This window comes from Struthio camelus, chromosome W, assembly GCF_040807025.1.
Source record: "Struthio camelus isolate bStrCam1 chromosome W, bStrCam1.hap1, whole genome shotgun sequence".
In the NCBI taxonomy this organism is placed as follows: domain Eukaryota; kingdom Metazoa; phylum Chordata; class Aves; order Struthioniformes; family Struthionidae; genus Struthio; species Struthio camelus.
The window spans coordinates 24,596,301-24,614,904 of NC_090981.1; the positions used below are offsets into that span (position 1 = coordinate 24,596,301).

The 18,604-nt window shown below is 40.9% G+C and overlaps 1 protein-coding gene across 1 annotated transcript in view; it reads left to right on the forward strand.

The window, feature by feature from the left end:
* LOC104150986 (geranylgeranyl transferase type-1 subunit beta) overlaps positions 1-9,062 on the forward strand; it is a 40,391-nt gene extending 31,329 nt beyond the window's left edge. The window contains 5 exon segments of the mRNA XM_068926229.1: positions 456-501; positions 2,833-3,017; positions 3,320-3,428; positions 8,365-8,496; positions 8,499-9,062. Coding sequence (XP_068782330.1) covers positions 456-501; positions 2,833-3,017; positions 3,320-3,428; positions 8,365-8,496; positions 8,499-8,545 — 519 coding nt within the window. The 3' untranslated portion in view covers positions 8,546-9,062.
* Positions 9,063-18,604: the final 9,542 nt, after the last annotated feature.

The window sequence follows — 18,604 nt, forward strand, 5'->3', positions numbered from 1 at the left end:
AGACAGTAGTACCTTACATTTTGCTGTCTCGTACATTACCCAGCTTTTGGATTAGAGACAGATTTTGCAGTTTTGTTTGGAAATATATATCCATTTTCCCTTTTCAGAAAGGCCCAACATTTCCATTTTTGTTTTAATGGTTACCTGCATTGCATGCTTTCCCTTTGGCAAAGAAATGTTTACCTAATTTCAGACTTTTAACATACATCACAGATAAAATGAACTCCGTGCTATTTAGTTAAAGAAAAAGTCATAAAAACTGCCTATATTGAAATAATGCTGATTCGCTCACCGGTCATTTTGTGCCAAGAGCTTTTTGAGGCATAGGTTCACAATTGAACCAGATTGAAGTGGTGGTATCGTCTGATGACAATTTTGCTAGTTAACTGAGAAATTGTAATGTCTACAGAAGTGATTTAGCTCTAAAGTAACTGGTTTGTGGTTTTTTTCTTCAGTCTTACGATAATGGCCTGGCACAAGGAGCTGGACTGGAATCTCATGGTAAGAGCGTTTAAAAAAAATAAATGGGTGTAGAACATTTTAAGACTGGAATTAAGTGAGAACTGCTGTAAGAAATGCAGGGTATGTCACGTTTTCCCTTCTGTTCTGGTTTTATGGAAGTAGGATGAAGAGGAGCAAATGCAAAACATGCCTCAGAACGTGATCCATCTTCTTGCCTTAGTTCAAGTTTAGTATCAGACCAGATAGGCTCTTAAGAATACATCAACTCCATTATTCTTACCTCATAAATGTTTTTCTGAAAGCTGTTGGCTGTAGACCTCGTCTCTTGCTAACAGAGCAACCTTTCTGTGCACGTACCATTGCAGCTCTGTGGATTTATCTGCAAGAGATCTTGTGCAATGCACTTGATAATTTCCAGTTTCAGCAGCTACCAGTAAAACCGAGAAACATTTCCTCTGTTAGGTTACAGCATTCATTTGGGGCTCAAATCTTGAAGCTGCAGTTAATTTTTGCAAACAGAGGTAAACCCTGAAGGTGGGAATTCCCAAGAGACTGATTTTCCAGCAAAGTATTTTTCTCTGCAATGAAGTAGTTGGACTTTTCCTTACTGAGAAATGACTATTAACATCTGTATGATCGATACTAAATCTATCAAATGTCTGCTAGCTTTATTGTTAATACTGAACTTTTATATTATTCCATATATGTTTTTCCTGCAGGATGGGCAAAGTTGAAAAACTTAAATTATTCTCTTACATATTTAAAAATGTAGTTAACTAAGTACTCTAGAATGCTAGAGATAACAAATGTCACTGCTTCAGAATTCTTCCTGCCTTTCTTCATCAGAATGAAAAGTAACGTTAGAGTTCACGGGGTCTTCTAATGCCGGATTAGACTAACAGTGGATCTTGGGCCCCAGGTCTTGAATCAACACCTTGTTCTTTCCTGGACTGTAATTTTGCAGTTATAGGTAATAGAATGAGCTTTGAGTTTTAAAAAGTGATGGCCATGATACACAGACTACATGAGTTTCTCCTCCAATTCCAAAATTCACCTTGTGGTTTCCTTGACAACAACAACAAAAAATCCTTAGAAAGTGTAATTTGTGTGTTTGTTACAACTGTGGGAATCCCACATTTGTTTTCATAGAATTGACCGTGTCTTAATTTTGTTCTGACTTGGTTTCTGTTCATCAGACACCTACTAAAGCATCAAATAGCAGTTGTCTTTACGGTAGAGTCATTTCAGGAAGATGATTAATGGTTGTGTTCGTTGTAATGCTGCAAATAAGGAGGAGGGAGAGTTGAACACCAATTTTTTGGTGTCAGGCTTCAAGTTAAGAACCTGTTAAGGCACATGTTATCGTGGGTGTTAAAGAAGGTGTTGGCAGCTGCCAACAAGTAGTTATTGGAACAAATCTTTAGGTGTCTTAGTTACACCTTTACTTTAGGAATCTGTTGTCCAGATCCAATGTCTTCAGCTCTGAGTTTCTGTCAAAGGGAATTATTGATATCTATTTCCTGTAAGCTGTTCCCAGCCTTTGTTTCTGCAGTGGCTTTAGTGCATTGTAGGAGTCACTAAACCAACTGGAAGACAAAATTTGCTTGTTAAGATAAAAACAGTTTAGCTGCAGCAATTGATCTGTCCAGTTACATAGCAGTACTAATTGTCCTAAAAGAAGTATTGGCTCATGATACGGGAGGAAAAAAATTGGTTGGAATGAGAGCGTCCCATCAACTGAAACCAGAGGGATTTTCAGGGCACAGTTAGTAATAGGAAGAAAACTAAAAGCTATGCAGATTAGTGTAATAAACAGTCTCTAAAACCAAGCCGGGGTAGGCAGAATTTTCCTTGTGAATTTCCTTCCTTTAACTTTATGACCTCCAGTGATTTATGGGGAAAGATATATCATATTTTAACTAAAAGCTCTTCTGTATATTTTTCTTCTCTGGGGGTTGTGTCTGAGACCGCCTTTGGCATCTCTGCTTCAGTCTGAGCGCTGGCTTCCCATTAGTTCTCTTGTGTGAGTTACATATGAAGAAATGTCTTCTGTTGCATTACCATTTACTCTTTCCTGAACTGCTGTGTAATGTAAACGAGGCAGCACTGAGGTGCCCTCCAGCTTTACGGAAGTGAATTCAGGCTTCTTTGTGCAAAAAGGGGGTTCTTTGGGTTTTTTTTTTTTCCTTTGATATATGTGCTGAGCTGAAAAGCATTTTATTTGTTTGGATTTTAGACTTGAAATGAACATTTTTGTGTTCCTTTAGAAATCTATTGATTTTAATCGTTATTACCCTAGTTAAAACTCTGTTTGGGATCATGCAGGCTGCAGTGAAAATCTGGCTGTCTTAAATAACTCTTTCCTCATAGGTGGCTCTACGTTTTGTGGTATTGCATCACTGTGTTTGATGGGTAAATTGGAAGAAGTTTTTTCAGAAAAAGAACTGAACAGAATAAGAAGGTGGTGTATAATGAGACAACAGAATGGCTACCATGGGCGACCCAACAAACCTGTAGACACCTGCTATTCCTTCTGGGTGGGAGCAACTTTGAAGGTAACGTATGGAAAAGCCATAGGATAGTTACTGACTTGTTTTGGTTTCTTAGCCATCGAGGCAGGATAACCATCTTGTTTGTTCTTTGCTTGGCACAGTTACATATTTAGTGCAAATACCTGAATATGCACAGGCCACTATGAATGTCTCTCATCTTGCAAAAATGCAGGATAGGGAAGTTTACCAGATTACTGGAAGTTTACCAGTGCACCATTTATATACATAAATATGCACTATATTTTTGTATAAAATAAGTATACTAAAGTTTAGTATATTACTGTAACACTTTACTTTCTTTTTAGCTCTTGAACATATTCCAATATACAAATTTTGAGAAAAACCGAAATTACATCTTGTCAACTCAAGATCGCCTTGTTGGTGGATTCGCCAAATGGCCAGATAGCCATCCAGGTAAATCTCCTTCTCAAATTATGGGTGTGTTCTAAGCTAGAAATGTATTCCAGCAGCCAAACTTCTGAGAGATGTAAGAGGTTTTTTCCCTAGTCACCTTCAAGTAATGGAAAAAAAAAAAATCCTTAAAATATATTTTGACTGACGTTTTCATGATCTAGAGGGAAAGAAGCAGGTATAGCTTTTCCTTGTTCAGCATCAGAGCAAGTGTGCCGCTGCTCTGATGTATCGCTGTGTAAGAGTATCACTGTGTGCTTGGAGCTGGACAAGCTTTTCCGTACGTGTTTAGCTGTTTTCGTTAAAGAGCATGCTGTGCAGTGGGTATTTTTGGAAAGGGTCTGAGACAAATATTTCAGAACATTTATTTCCTTAAGAAAAGAATCCTTTGAGCATATTCAGAAGTCACTGATGTAGTTAAAAATAGCCAACTCAAAATATAGATAGCTACATATTATGTTTTACAGATTGTAGTTACACATAGAAATTATACAGATTATGTCTGAAAGTTGTATTAATTATTGGTTGTATTTTGGAAGTGGATACTGTTAATTTGCAAAGATGCTAGAGTTCAAAGGAGATGTTGTAAAAATGTGAAAACAAACCTCATGCCAATAGTATTGCTCAGTAGCATTTTGTACAGAGAAGATAAACAGTCTGTAAACTCCCCAAACAAGATAAAAATGTAGTCATAATAAAGGAGGAGACTGTTCAGATTCTGCACAGAGATGTTTCAGCCTGGCATCATTTCGTTGGGAAGAAAGCTGAGCTTAGAATTTCCCTCTGGAAAAAAATAAAGCATTTATCAAAGTGGACCCACACTGATGATATGGTGCTTGTGATATGCTTTTCTCCCTACCCCCGCCCCTCTTGAAAACTGATACTTGAAAATCAGCTTAGGATTTCTGAAGACTAGCTATATTTGCTCTACGTTATGTAGACCCATCTATGTATCCCTGAGAAGAAATATTTATGTTTATCTTGATGAAATATTTACTTAGGTTAGGAAGGAAAGCAGTGTGTTTAAAACCCTAGTCAGGTGAAAAGTTCCTTGGCCTGTCCTTTAACATAGCTGTGATTGTTTGGGATAAGATTTGAGCAAGGCAGGACTATTTGCTTTGCTACAAAACTCTGCTTTGATTTGTAGAGCGTTCCTGCCTAAACACAGCTATTTCCTACAAAGCAAGCTTTTACTGTCTCTTAAGCTTTCTTCTGAGAGTAGCTTAAAATAGCTTATACTTTTGAACCTGTCTGGCCACAGAAATGGAACAGGAAGATTGAACTAGAGCGCTAAGGCCTTACTAGATTGTCGTTCTGTGAATGTACAGAAGTTTTGCAGGTATGCCAAATTCTTCCTAGCTCTGGCAGTTCATAGAATACGTGTCTTCACAGATTGCTTATCTGCTGGGAAAAACTTAATTTGGTGTTTCTTTTGGTGCTGTTGACTTTGTGTCATAGGTTTTTTACGAAAAAAAATCAGTTTGTACTTTTGTGATAGGTGATGTTTTTTGCAGCATTCTTTCCTCAGGCAGATGGTAACAGCAGTCTGTGTTCACGTTTTTAAGAAAAACAGTAAAAAAGTGAATGCGATTCTAATCTGAAGACTGTAAATGTAGCATCATAAACATTGTTTTTATGGATCTGTTATTTCAATGTCGTATGCACAGCTGAGCTGCCTACAAGATTAGTCTAGTATGTGAAAGCCAAGCTGTCTTCCTGAACGTTATGTCTCTCCCACAATAATAGCGCTTTACTAACATGAAGTGTCTGTGGAGCTCCACTGTTTTCAAAAGCCTGCTGGTGGTAAAATGTACGTAGTACTCTCAACTTCAGTGTATATGCAAAAATATGAAGGTAACGAGACTGGTATGGGTCATCTTGCAGATGAGTTAGTAGTTCTGTTGAGGCTGAATAATGACAGAAATGATTCATTCTCCTTGAAGTGCTTAGCTCTTGTAAAGCTGAGGACAGTGGTTTCTGGGTTTGTTGCAAAACTCGGATGTGACAGAATATGCCAGGGAAAGTTTACAAAGTAAGAATATGCTATTTTTCATAGCTACTTTCTAGAATAGATTCAGAACTTGAGCTTCTGTAGCTCCTACTTTATGCAAAAAAACCCACCTCTGTTTAAATGTGGAAGCCCAACCTGTCTTTGCTGTGAAACACTGTTTTTAGGAAGAAAAGTAGGAGAAATTGCAGAAACCAAAAAGCTACTTGTGGTAATCTAAATAGTACATAGCCTGCCAAAGTTGCAGGTAACTTTCGCAACTGATGATTCAAGGAGATGCTATTTTGTAGTCCTGACGTTCCCATGCTAACAGACGTTAGTACACTGTTGGTTCTGGAGGCCAATAGCATTATTTAAAACCTTTTCATGGTTTAAAATAGTCAGCGTTTGGACTAAGGTGCTTGTTGAGCAGGGAGCTTAGCAAATTGTTTCTTGCCTTTGAAAATCAATCTGAAAAGTCAGGAGTCTTTTAAATGCTACTAATTCTCTGAAATCATAAGCATAACAAAGTGAATCGGGAGATTATTGTTTTGTTTCTAATAGTCTCTACCATCCACATAGGGTTGTCAAGTGTGGGAAAGGCTGTCAGAAGTTTCCTAAGGAAAATCCAGTCACACTTCTGTTACCTTTTCACAGAATCACAGAATAGTTGGGGTTGGCAGGGACCTCAGGAGGTCGCCTGGTGAAACCTCCTGCTCAAGCAGGCTCAGCTGGAGCAGGTTACCCAGAACCACGTCCAGTCGGGTTTTGAGTACCTCCGAGGATGGAAACTCCGCAGCCTCTCTGGGCAGCCTGTGCCAATGTTCAGGCACCCTCACAGTAGTGTTTTCTTGCATCATCTTTTGGGCTTTTTATATCACGCATTCTTTAAATCTGACAAATCTTCTCAATATTATGGCAGTAGTCTTACTGCTGTTTTATAAAGGGGGCATGGACACAGACTCATTAGGGAAATTCCTATTCCAAAGCAGAGCAAAAAACCTACTTTTTGTTTTATTCTTCACTTACGAGTGACTGATGCACGCATTTAACAATATCAGTATGAGGCAGATAAAAAGCAACATTTGTAATTTCCAGACCTGTCGTGTTAAGCTGTTAGATCTGCCATCGTATGTTGAAGCTACTTATTACAAATATTAAAACCCCAAGTATGCTGCAGATCTGGGATTTTTTTGTTAGAACATATACCGAAGTCATTCATTTTTTTCCCTAAACCTGAACATAAATCACAGTAAGATTTAGATAAACTTGTTTTAAACTACTAAATGTACTGCTGTGTGCTCAGCAGATCATGCTACGACTCTGATGTATTTCACTTGATACCTTTAAAATAATATGCAGTATAAGAGAACTGGGAGTGTGTGTAAATTGAAAATGATGCAAAAGAAAGATTAAAAGATTTAACCTGATAAAACAAGAGAGTGAGAGGATGAAAATGAGTGTGTGCAGTTACTAAAACACTCTAAATGGAGATGTGCTCTAGCAGATGTATGCACCTCGCATTTTTGTGCATGCTTTTAAGACAGCTGCTGAGTAGTTGCAAGGTTCATACTGTCTTCTATATTTATGTGTTGCTCATGAAACAAAACATTGGAAAGTGTGTTTTTCAGCCCTGAAAAGCCTTGTGTCTTTTATATCTTGAAATAGCAGAGTACACAGGCTGCATTGGTGTGTTTGGCTAGAACTCGGCTGCGTATTAAGTTGGTGTGGATTTACACAGCTGTAGAACTTCATGGCAATTAGGTTTCTATGTGGATTTTTGTGAATATCAGTGCAGCTTTCCATAGGGGTTAATACACTGTATTTTCTGAAGTTGAGCTCTCCTTCCCTGATTAGATGCAGTTCCTACCTGTACTCGTGAGCGTCCTTTTATCTGCTAGTTAATGCTGATAAGCAAAAGCCTTCTTTCAGGGAGGATATTTGGCTAGAGACTCTAGCCAGATACCTTCTTGTAATACCATTTTAGTCAGATGCAAAATTAGTGATACCATCCAAAGGTTATCAAGCGTTCAGAATTTGTAAGGGACGCAATAAGGTCACATCCTCTTTCCATCTTTAGACACTGATTTCATGGGCGGATAACCCAATCTAGTGGCTTGCAGTTGTGCAGAGGGGCCAGGCTCATTCCTCTTCCTCCCAGCTTCCTTTAGTGCAGCTGCGTGGTCCTTCCCCTTTTTTGCACCTGCTTTAGGATATTTAGAACCCATCTGCAAACCAATTTAATTCACTAAAAAGTTGGAAAACTGTCAAACTTTTCCTGCTTGGGTTAGTTTTCTTCCATGTTTTTTGAACTGCTTTAGGTTACGGAGTGTGTTCAGCGAGCTCTAGTGCTGGTATAAGGTCGGCAGCAGGAGCAGTGTGGGATGGGGGAAGAAGAGCATCTCTTTTTGGTGGCAGTGGTCTGTTACAGCTGATCGAGTCACCTCACGAACTCGTATCCCTAGGGTTTTTCTCTCTGGAAAAAGGGAGGTTAGGGAACGTAATGATTTCTTTCATACTTCTAACCTTTCCCGTTTGGCAGCTACCAGTGCTAAGGTTGGTGTTCCAATAGTCAGCTATCCACCTGACCTTTCATCTGCAAAAAAAATTCCTTCATATTTGAAAAAACAAGTTACTTCTGTTGAAGGAAGTATATTTCCAGCTCCTCAAAGTCTTTTGCTATGTGGCCTGAGCGCTCAGATGAAGTTATGTAGTAGGCAAGAATTTTTATAAAATAAAACAAGCTCTGTCTTACAGATTGCAGACTATCGTTTCATGCTGGAAGGTTTGGGCAGAAGTTATTTTCTTGCTTCAAATCCTATGTTTAAAACATAGCACCTTTTTGTTTTCCTTGACTGTAATTGTTTAGGGGTCTTGGAATCCAGGAGCAGTTGGCTGTTACAGCCTGACAGAAACATAATTTTTATTTTTCCTTTTCTCTCTTGCTTTCAGACGCTTTACACGCCTACTTTGGGATCTGTGGCTTGTCGTTAATGGGAGAAACTGGTATTTGCAAAGTTCATCCTGCCCTGAATGTAAGCACAAGAACCTCTGAGCGCCTTCACCACCTTCATCAGATCTGGAAAACAAGGACTCTAAACAGTGTCCAGATGACACACACATCTCTACATGACTGATTTAGACTTGAATTTAGTTCTGGTAGCATAATTGTAGCCCAAGGTTAAAAGCCATGTATAACCAATGTGCTCTTTTAAGTGCTGGAGTCATACAATCAGATCTGTGTTGCTGGCATCACTTTGATAGGCAATTGCCTTCAGCCAGGTATTTTGCCTTGGGGAAAAAGGAAATATTTGGGTTGTGCAGAAGTTTGTCACCACAGACTGTAAATGGCTCTTCAAATGGCTTTACTTCTGAGAAATCCCTTGAGGCAATTAAACATCATTTTTATTTTATTTTTTTAAATTTCTGCATACAGTGTCAAAATATATAATGGGAAAGTATTTTCAAAAACTGTTTACGTAACATGCAGTATAGCACAGGACCTTGGAGTTCTTTATGACCTTGATGTTTGACACATTTTTGGGTAGAGAATCTCCCATATTAAGTCTCAGTTAAAAATTACCTTTTGTTGTCTACTTCCAGATTCCACAAACTTTGTTTAAGAAAAAATAAAATTATTTTATTCAATATACTGTACTGTTAAAGTTGTGTGGCCTTACTAAATGGATTTCCTAATTCTGCTTATTAGCCTCTATACCAGTGCAGTGGATCATTAGCCAGTGTTTTGATCAGAAATATTCTTTTCATGGTTTATTAATGAGAGTGCAGGCTATTGATGTTGAGATATTCAGCACAGTCCTGTGAAAGAGTAGCATTAGAACCTGTTTCTGAAGTCAAGCCTTTGCAGTACATTAACAATGTGCCACTGCGCTTCGATTTTTTTTGATATTTTTCCCTTTTAGTATGAAATAATTTTAAGTTTCTTAATCATTCTGTATAACGAACAGAACATTGGGCCTTTAAAATAAGTGGCAGTGGTTTCCTGTCAGAGAGATACAGTGAACGTTCTCGGCTTATTTAGTCGGGTCCTACTCTGGATGCCCGAAATGCTGCTCGGAATCAAAACAATTAATTTTGCAGCTGTTGTTTTTGTGGCAGATTAGTTTGTCCATCTAAGGCATAGAGTAGGTAGCAGGATATCTTTCTACCTGCACTTCATTAAGGTACGTTCTTTTTTCTAATGGACTTCGGAATAGCAATCACCAATGTTCTCTCAAGCCAGATCACGCGTACCACTTGCCTCGGCAGAGCCCGCAGGAGACGCTACAGACAGACACTTTCACTCAGCAAGAAGAGCTGAAGGAATGACTGTGGTTCTGATCTTGCAATACAGTGGAAGTAAAAAGGGTGAAGTTGTCATCCCCCTACCACATAATGTTAGAGAGATTCAACGTGCAGCTTCAGGCTACCAGAACAATCCCAGAAAGTGTTTTTTTCCTAAAAGCAGAAGAATTTCCATAGCATTGAAACATCACCAAGTGCGCTGCTCAGAAGAGCAGGGAAGGAACACGGAGCAGCACTTGGAAGAAAGACGCTTGCTCTAAGCTAGAGATGTCCCAAATCCCAGACTCTTTCCTTGCAGGAAGAGAGGCTATGCAGCTGAAAGTACTGTAAGAGTAGGAAGTCTGAAGTGGTGGAAGCAAGAGGTCTTTAAGGCTAGTATTGGGGAGAGGAAGTGAGATGCTTTTGAGGTAGGACTGGTGCAGAGTAAGAAAATAATATTAGGACTGGGAGTTATGAAAGGTGAAGATGAGAAAAATAGGGAAGGGAATATGGAGGAAGAGTTCCCCCAGTACCGGGAAGTTCAGGAAAAGTACGGGAAAGGATTTGAGTTTTCTAGAGCATGTGTATAGCTGAGGTGACAAGAGCAAAGGGGGAGTTCCTGGCTCAAGAAGCATGAGAAAATGAAGTGAAAAAGATCAAGTTTTGGAATTGTTTTTCTTCCCGCCATCCTGAGGAAATGACCTGAAATTCAGCTGCAAATAAAAAGGGGTGGTAGAATTCCCTGAAAGAGAGAGCCTGTCAGGCTGGGGGTTGTACCCTGAACATCTATGCAGTGCAGCAGTTCTTTTGGGGGTCCACACCTGGAGAGGCTCAACAGAACATCTGTCAGCAACAGCAGAGGTAGTTTCCTTGAATATGAGACTCGCAGGCAATGGAAACAAGGTCTACCTAGTTGAGAATCGATCAAAAAAACAGCTTAGGGTAGAAGTGGCACAAAATAGCACAGTGTATGGTTGTCCTTGACATAGGATGGTGGGCACAAGTTGACCCATGGTAGAGCGGATATAGTTTTGGAACATGGTGGAGTTACAGTGAAGATGAGATGCAAGTGGGAGCTATCTTTCCCTACCCAAGGCCTCTCTACCTTGCTGGAGAACTGCCTTACTAGGCTTTTAGCATGTAGTAGCCATGCATTTCAGAAGAGCTACATTCTGCTCAAAGCAAGCTGTTCAAAGTCTCTGCTGGGAAATAGCCAAAATAACAGGTACTTTCTTACCTGCCTTCCTGAGGAATGATGTATTTGATTATCTTGAGAAAAATGCCTAGTTAGTTGCATAATCCAAAACTATAGCTCCTGTGTTTCCCCATCTGTGAGCAGGATCTCATCTGTAAGTGATACCAGGATAAAGGAGCAGAAGCAATAGGGCAATAGTAAAAAATCACATTCTGCAAAAAATCAGTTCATTTCTTGCGGCAAGTAATGAAACAGTGTTTTGCTTAGAAAAGCAGCTAATATTTTTGCTTTGTTTTCTATAAACTACCTTGGCTTGTTAAGACAGATCTTCTGTTTCAGATCCCTTGACCCCGTATTTGTTCTCCAACTTTTTCTTTTCAGCTAATAACTTGACAGCATCTTCTGGGGACTGAATGTTGATAGCGCACTTACCCTTTTCTAAAGGTTGTAGGAGGCATATTTGTTTCCCATTAACTCCTAAAGCTTTTTCTGAAGTTAGCAAAATGCTTATGCCTTCACCCCTCATTGCGAATCTAATTGATTTGATTGATCTGAAATCTTTAATCTTTTTTAAGTTGACCGGTATCCGTCTTTGTGCTAATAACCAACTCTGCACGCATGAGCTAACAAATATTACCATTGACTGTTCCTGTGCAGCAGCCGTTTAGATTCTGACTTACTGTGTGGTTAACGCTGGACTGCATTGCCCCTCCTATTTTTGTGGTCGTCATGTCTTCTGACTAGAAAAATGATAAATCATAAATTGATAGATAAAAATTTCACAGATAGAAAGAGAAATGGAGTCCCGAAGCTAAAATACTTTTAAAAACTAGGATGTTCAAATCCAGCTAAAATCTATAAAGTTTAAACATAGCTACGAAAAGCAAACCATGAGATTACTGTCCACCTGTAATAATTTTGTGTTAACCAGAGCTTTTGATAGAGGTTGAGCCCTCAATAAGGAATTAACAAACGAAATAGCTTTACCGTGTGCTTGAGGACGTAAAATGTCTTGGCAATGAGGGCTTGCAGCATGCAGAACAGCCACGACCACAGCCTTTTGATATTTCAGCAGCAGTGCCAGACAACAGCCCTGCTCTCTAATTCTTCCTGCTTGTTACGATTGCATTTATAAAATTAACACCTTATTTAATCCCCAGCAGCACTTCAACCTTGCTGATGTTGGCTTTGGCTGACAAACGTATGCCAGCTGGGTGCCCTCATCTTATGTGAAAGGCTCACAAACCATGGCTCTCATTCTGCTTCCTATTCCAGAAAAGCAGCTTTGAACCAGCCTCTTTAGACTAAGGAAGTTAAATGCATCCTTTCAATAGGATGTGAGGATTGAGGTTTCAAATATCATCATTAAGGCTTTCACAGCAGCTTTACTCTCTGGATTTGTTCATAGCTACTGCCAGATGTGATAACACCATTTTGGAAGGCTGTTGCTAAATATGTTCGTATTTGTATATGGACTCTTCATCTTGCGAAATTTTGTTCTAAATGGGACAATCATCAGCTGTAATAGACCAGACTAACAAGTAAATTTGATGTTGGAGAAACATCTAAATATTATGTATATTGAAACACATAATAAAGGTCCGTCTTGCTCCAAGTGCTAATTCCCTGTAACAAATTAAAAGACAACCTAAGAGGAGCAGAAGCAGCTTTGTCAAATAAGTTGTTCTTAATGCCAGCTAGTATCAAAAATGAAACATCCTTTAGAAACAATAGTGTTCCCGGAAAAATACATTTTGTCTTTGCAGCGAGTCCTTAGCCGTTCTTCTTGGGATTACCTTGTGTGGAGGGGAAGAAGCAAGGATTTCCAAAGTCAAGTGCTTTTGCGGAGAGCTCATCTTCTCACATTTTGGAGGAACTGCTGTTGGTGCCCTTCCTGAGGCAGAAGACGTGCTGTTGGGACAAGAGAAAGAGGGGAGACCCCCAGGTAAGCAGATCTTATTGCTGCAATTAAAATATGAAGTAACTCTGAAATTCATCACTTGAATGAGAATCTTGGTCTATTTAGGTTGCTGCTAGGTAACCTACTGTGGTGGTTCTGAAAATTTCTTGCTTTGCTTTTGCAAGTAGGTGCCACCTAATCAGTTCTCCTGACTTTAGACAAGCATTGGATGACTGAGAGGAGGGTGTAATTCTCTCTGTACTACATAATTATTAAATCACTTGATCGAGTGGTTACACTATATCCTAGAATTATACTTTCAGCCCACCATTTTAAAGCTGTGATCTGCCTGGTCTTTATTTGCTTGATTAACTTCCCAATTTAATAAAATTCAAGGAACTGTTGCTTTGGGAAGCAGGCAACACTCTTGTGCTTTTGCAAGCCAATCTCATGTTCTGGGTGAAGAGCTACCCACAGAGCATATTCTCAGGGCACAGAACCTGAAAACCTCCAAGCTGTACCCACCAAAGGTCGCAAAATCTCATACTACTGCTTTGCTTTTGAGACGCTGGTGAAATGCCTTGTTTGATCACCACAGTGCAAGAGCATCCTTTAAAATATACATCTGTAAGTACAGACTCTCTACCTGCAGGCAAGGCTGATCAAAAGTGAGTGGTCATTACCACTGGAGATTGAACAGGATCTTGAGGAATGAACAAGTTCTGTCTCGAATGAAAAGGGGAAGCTCATCAAGGAAAAGAAAATCTGTGTGGAGACAACAATTTGCAACTTCTCTTTCTGAGAATTGCAAAATGTGCCCGGGGAGGGAAAACGTCTGTGGTGAGAGGAGAGCTTTCAACTTGCCAGATAGGGTTGTTTATGTTAAATTTACAAGTAAAAGGAGGAAAATGTGCATATGGAAGCCTGTGTTGTGACAGTTTTAGTTGTGTATGTGGGTGAAGATGGCCTCCACAGTAACCTGTGAAAGTGATGATAAGCAGGCTCTTGCACAAGGACCTGAGGCTTCCCTGTACACTGGTTAAAAACACATTGCGTTCTAGCAGTCCTGAGCTGAAGCACTCCTGTGAGATAGCCAGGAGGCGTTAAGGAAGCCGTTTTTGCAAGAGCCATCACAGCTTTCATCCAGATCTCCCTCCCCATGTCCCGTTTGCTACAGCACGTGTGCTACAGAGGCTCTGCCTCACCCTAGGGGAGAAAGGATTCCACCTTGTCATTTTATGGAGAATCCGCTAAAAGACAATTTGACATGAAAATTACAGAAGAGAAGCCAATGCACAGCTTTTTGTTTTTCTTCACCAGTCCTAAAAGAGTGGTACTTATACTGTCTAGAAAGCTAAATATGCTGGAATCCTATGGAAATTGCATGCTACTTTTAGATAATTTAAAGGTTTTTCTAAGCACAGTGCTATATTTATTTGATGTTATACTGTCTAAGGAGCCTTCATTTAGCAACTTTCTTTAAATTATAACCATGTCTTACAAAAATAGGCCCATTTGCTGAAATTACATTTTAAGCTTGGACCTAGCCTTTGTATTGCTTATAATACCATTAAAATCCCCTTGAATTTCAGACTCATTGTGGAGAAGCATTGCACTGAAAGGCATCTATATAAACCTGCTGCCCGAGGAGGCTGTGGAGCTTTCAGCGGTGGCGTTCTTTCAGATCAGGTTAGACTAACCAGTCGGGAATGACGTAGGGACAGCTTTTCCTGCCTCGGGGTGGGGGCTCACTGATCTCTTAAGGACCCTGCTGGCCTGTTTTCTACAGTTCTTTTATCCTACCTCAACATCAGTTTTTGTTTGCCTCGGCCTGTAAATTCTTTCCACTGAGGACTGTTTTTAACTGGTTAGACTATTTAACATCATCCTGAACTGCAAGGTACATAGATGAGAACTGGGTGTTGCGTCTATAAATAGTACAAAGACACTTGAGAACAAGTCAGAAGTCTTAGAAGGATGGGGCGTATTTGCACTCCGGTCTGTATGTTCATATTGTACAGATCAGCTGTCCCCAGGCTGTGCGGGCTGCCCAGCATCCTTCTGAAATAGCCTCTCAAATATGCAGCGCTCTGGTGAGGCCAAGGACAGGATTCTGCTGGGGCTGTGTCTGGATGAGGCTTTCCGATGCAGCCACAGGGCTTTTCTATATATATATATGTATATAACACTATATATAACTCTCTGTATATGGCCAGAAAGAATGTGTGCCCTCTGTTGCTTCCCAGTTGCTATAGATAAGTTCCTCAGCAGCCCATGAAACTGCTACAGTTACCAAAGTTTCCTGATGGCTCTGTGCCTTAACATTTGCTTTCAGTGCAAATAAATTCCAGCCTCAAACACCTTCCTTCTGCAGAAACAGGAGTTACTGGTTAAGAGCGAATACTGTGATGGTAGATATCTGAAGAAAAGGTGGACACCTTACTAATCAGGTGAGCTTCTCTAGCCATAGGCCGCGTGGTGTCCCCCTCCCCTCTGCTGCCCCAGGCGTCTCATAGATATTATTAACCCTAATTCGGAAGGAACCGCAGTGGCGCGTGTTGCATCCTGTTTGCCCAAGATGGACACCCTTCCCCAGTGAGGGGGTATTCAGGCTTCTGGGATGAAGGGGAACAGCAGCTAGCAGTGGGAAAGCTGCCTCCACCCATCGCAGTAGCCTCTGCCGATTACGCTCTGGTGCTCGGTGGCCCAGGAGCCCGGCATCCACACAGGCATCAGACCTGCTGCGTGCCTTGCAGGGGCCTGCGCATCTTGGGAGCTGGGCTCTTAGTCATTTCTCCTCCTGTTCCTGGGTGACCCTAGTTCTGTACCTCTAATAACCTAGCTGTAAGCCTTCTGGACTATTGCAGGCTTTCTTACCTCCCATGACTTCGAGTCATAGTCAAGAAACCCCAGCGCAGGGAGGTTTCAGGGTTTCCTACACAAGGCAAAGGGAAGCAGTCTGCTTTTGACTGTGGCAGAAACCCAAACAAGTACACAGACTGACATTTGAGATGCATGTAGTGTATGGTCTCCAGGGAGGGCTGTTTTTTGAGCTGAAGACTCTGCAAGCTATGAAGAGCAACAGTTCCCATGATCTCCCTTCTAAAAAAGGAAACTAAATTCTGCAGCAGCTGTTGATCTGATAGCCAGTCTGGACTGGGTGTCCCTCTCGTCGTCTTCCGTTTAGCCAGCCTCCTCCAGCTACCCATGGGCTAGCTTTGCCGTCAGAACAAGCTGAGCTTTGTGCTGCTTTTCGAGGCCAGCCAGATTTGGAGCAAACAGGAAGGTAAAGGAAGGGTGATTTTAGTTCCTTTCAAAAATAAATGTTCTGACGTCAGTCACTGGTAAAGGTCTTACGCTACAAGCACTGGGGAAGGAAGATTCAGACACTTCAGGGGTGCAAAGAGCCCACTAAGAGGCTGAAACAGCTCTAGGCTAGACGTTTTTGCCAATTTACTGATGTCACTCAGGAGCTGATTATTCTTGATGACAGTTTAATCATGTAAAACATAAATAAAAGCAAACCAGACCAAAATGTCCTTTTTGCAAACATAATTTATTTCACTCACCCCAGCTCTACCTGAAAAGAGTAGGTAAAAGGTAGGATGGCAGAGAAAAAAGAAAAAAGGTAATAAATAATGCCATATTTCTAGCTAGTGAAAGAAGGGTTTGTCTTGACTTTAACCAGTTGGAAATCCTTGGTTGGCAGGTAGTTTTGGGAGGACTCTGGAAGGAGCCAACCTTGGCAGAGCAACATGCATTTGACTTTACTCTCCTTCACAGCCGGGCAAAGCAAGCGTGACTCCGTGAAGTTCGTGAGTTATAGCTGTATTGGAGAGAAATATGTTCCACTCAGTTAGGCTGGTGCGTCAAGGAGGCCCTTGAAAGCACGCCAGGGAGAACTGCTGAAGCTGTCAAGAGACATGTAGAAGTCAAAGGAATAAAAAGAAAGTTACACTGAAAACCAGGCAGATTTCTGATTAGCGAAGCCTGGAAACTAGGGAATGGTGTTTAAGTGCTTGTCTGCCAGTGTTAGGGCCAAGAGTCGTATCATCAGGGGCTGTGCTTCTGCCTTTCACTCGTTCGATAACTACCCTTCTACAGCGACCAGGTCCCTGCGGCACGGTGTGTCCAACCTCGCTCTGTGCTGTGGTGCATGCAGGGCAGGGACGACGTCCCCAACAGTTGCCAAGCATTCGTGGGACTGCTCTCTTGCAGTACGGCCGATGGCTGGCTGTGCGCGTTGTGGCACTCCACTTGCACTGCGTTGCGACACACATGGGGGAACCAGGTGGAACCACCCCTTTGGGTGGCTTGGCCCCAAACAGATCTCTCTCCCTCCTCTGACCCCTGGCCAGCCTCAGCATCCATCCCACACCTGGAACTGGGGAATTGTCCCCCTGGGCTCCTCACAGTGCAAACAGCTAGTAGGCTGTATTTTGCCCTTGGCTTTTTGTTAATCCTACTAGGAGCAATGTGCTTTGTTGTGACTTTAGATAACTTTCCATGAGTGATGTTTTTTGCCTTTTGTTCAGTCCTACACATCCCTTTATATACCTGTTGCCAACTTTTGTTTATCCCAGTGGATCTCTGCGGGGGTCACCAGCACCTTTGTCAGTCCTCAGAGGGGGGAAAAGAGATGCAAGAGTCCCCTCGGGTTGCCTGCCCAGACATGCTGTACTGCTGCTCTGTTGACTGTGGTACGCTGCTATGGGATGCTTCTCCAGCAGGATGACATTTGTGTAAGTACTGATCCCAGCTGGATGATGGTGTTAAAGTTGGGTTGTAGGATCTGGTCTGGGGAGCTGCAGACTGGTGGAAGACCACAGGTAAACAGAAATGCTAATTTTGGTGTGGTGCACAGGAGGGAAGGATGGTAGTTGTCTGACAATGTACAATGGCAAGTACAATGGGGTCTACACAGACATTGTGCCATGCAAATTCAATCCACAGTGAACTTAATCCACTTTCAATGGGGATTAAAGACTCTATTAACTGCCTGGTAAATACATACCAAGAATGTAGTTGAATAAATACAGCGCATACCATTTTGAAAAACGAAAGTTAACTCAAACCTAATCCTGGTGTAGTTAAGCTTAAAGACAAGTGTAGGAGCCCAGCTGCTGCACTTAAACCTTGAACACCTAAATTAAACAAACTTTGTAGAAAGATGTAATACTCTTTAAAGGCCAGCTGAGTCTGAAAAGCTTTCAGGCCTATCCATTCTTCTTCAGAGCCTTCGCTGTTACAGACCTGCCTCTTCTGTAACTTGAACACATAAATCACTAAAATATATATCACTGCAGTTGCATGCAGATCTCAGTAGCATTCATCTTCCCTAATTTCCACGTCTCCTATTTCTTTGTTACACAAATTCTTTCAAGTAAATTAATAGAATCAGTAAATTAATCGAATCAGTCTGCCATGTTTTACTCAATTAATATTTTTTAAACTCCAGATTCCTGAAACTCTCTTTATATTGTCAAATTGGATTAACTGTATTTGTAGCATAAAATGGCCACTACATTACGTATTCATGGTATGCATCATTACAGACTTTGACTGAGTCCTTATAAATATATCATAACATACTCAATATATTAAATATTAATAGTAGTCTACATAATTGACCCATATTTCTTAAATGAACTTGTTCCCCGGGGCATGTGATACTTTACCAGTGTCATATGGGACAGTCTAAGAGGAAATCATACAGAAAGATATGTTTCTATATGGCACAGTCAGAGCCTTCACTCTGTACTTTCTTTAGTGTGTTGGTGCCTTACAGATCACGCATGGGGATGTTTACTGTT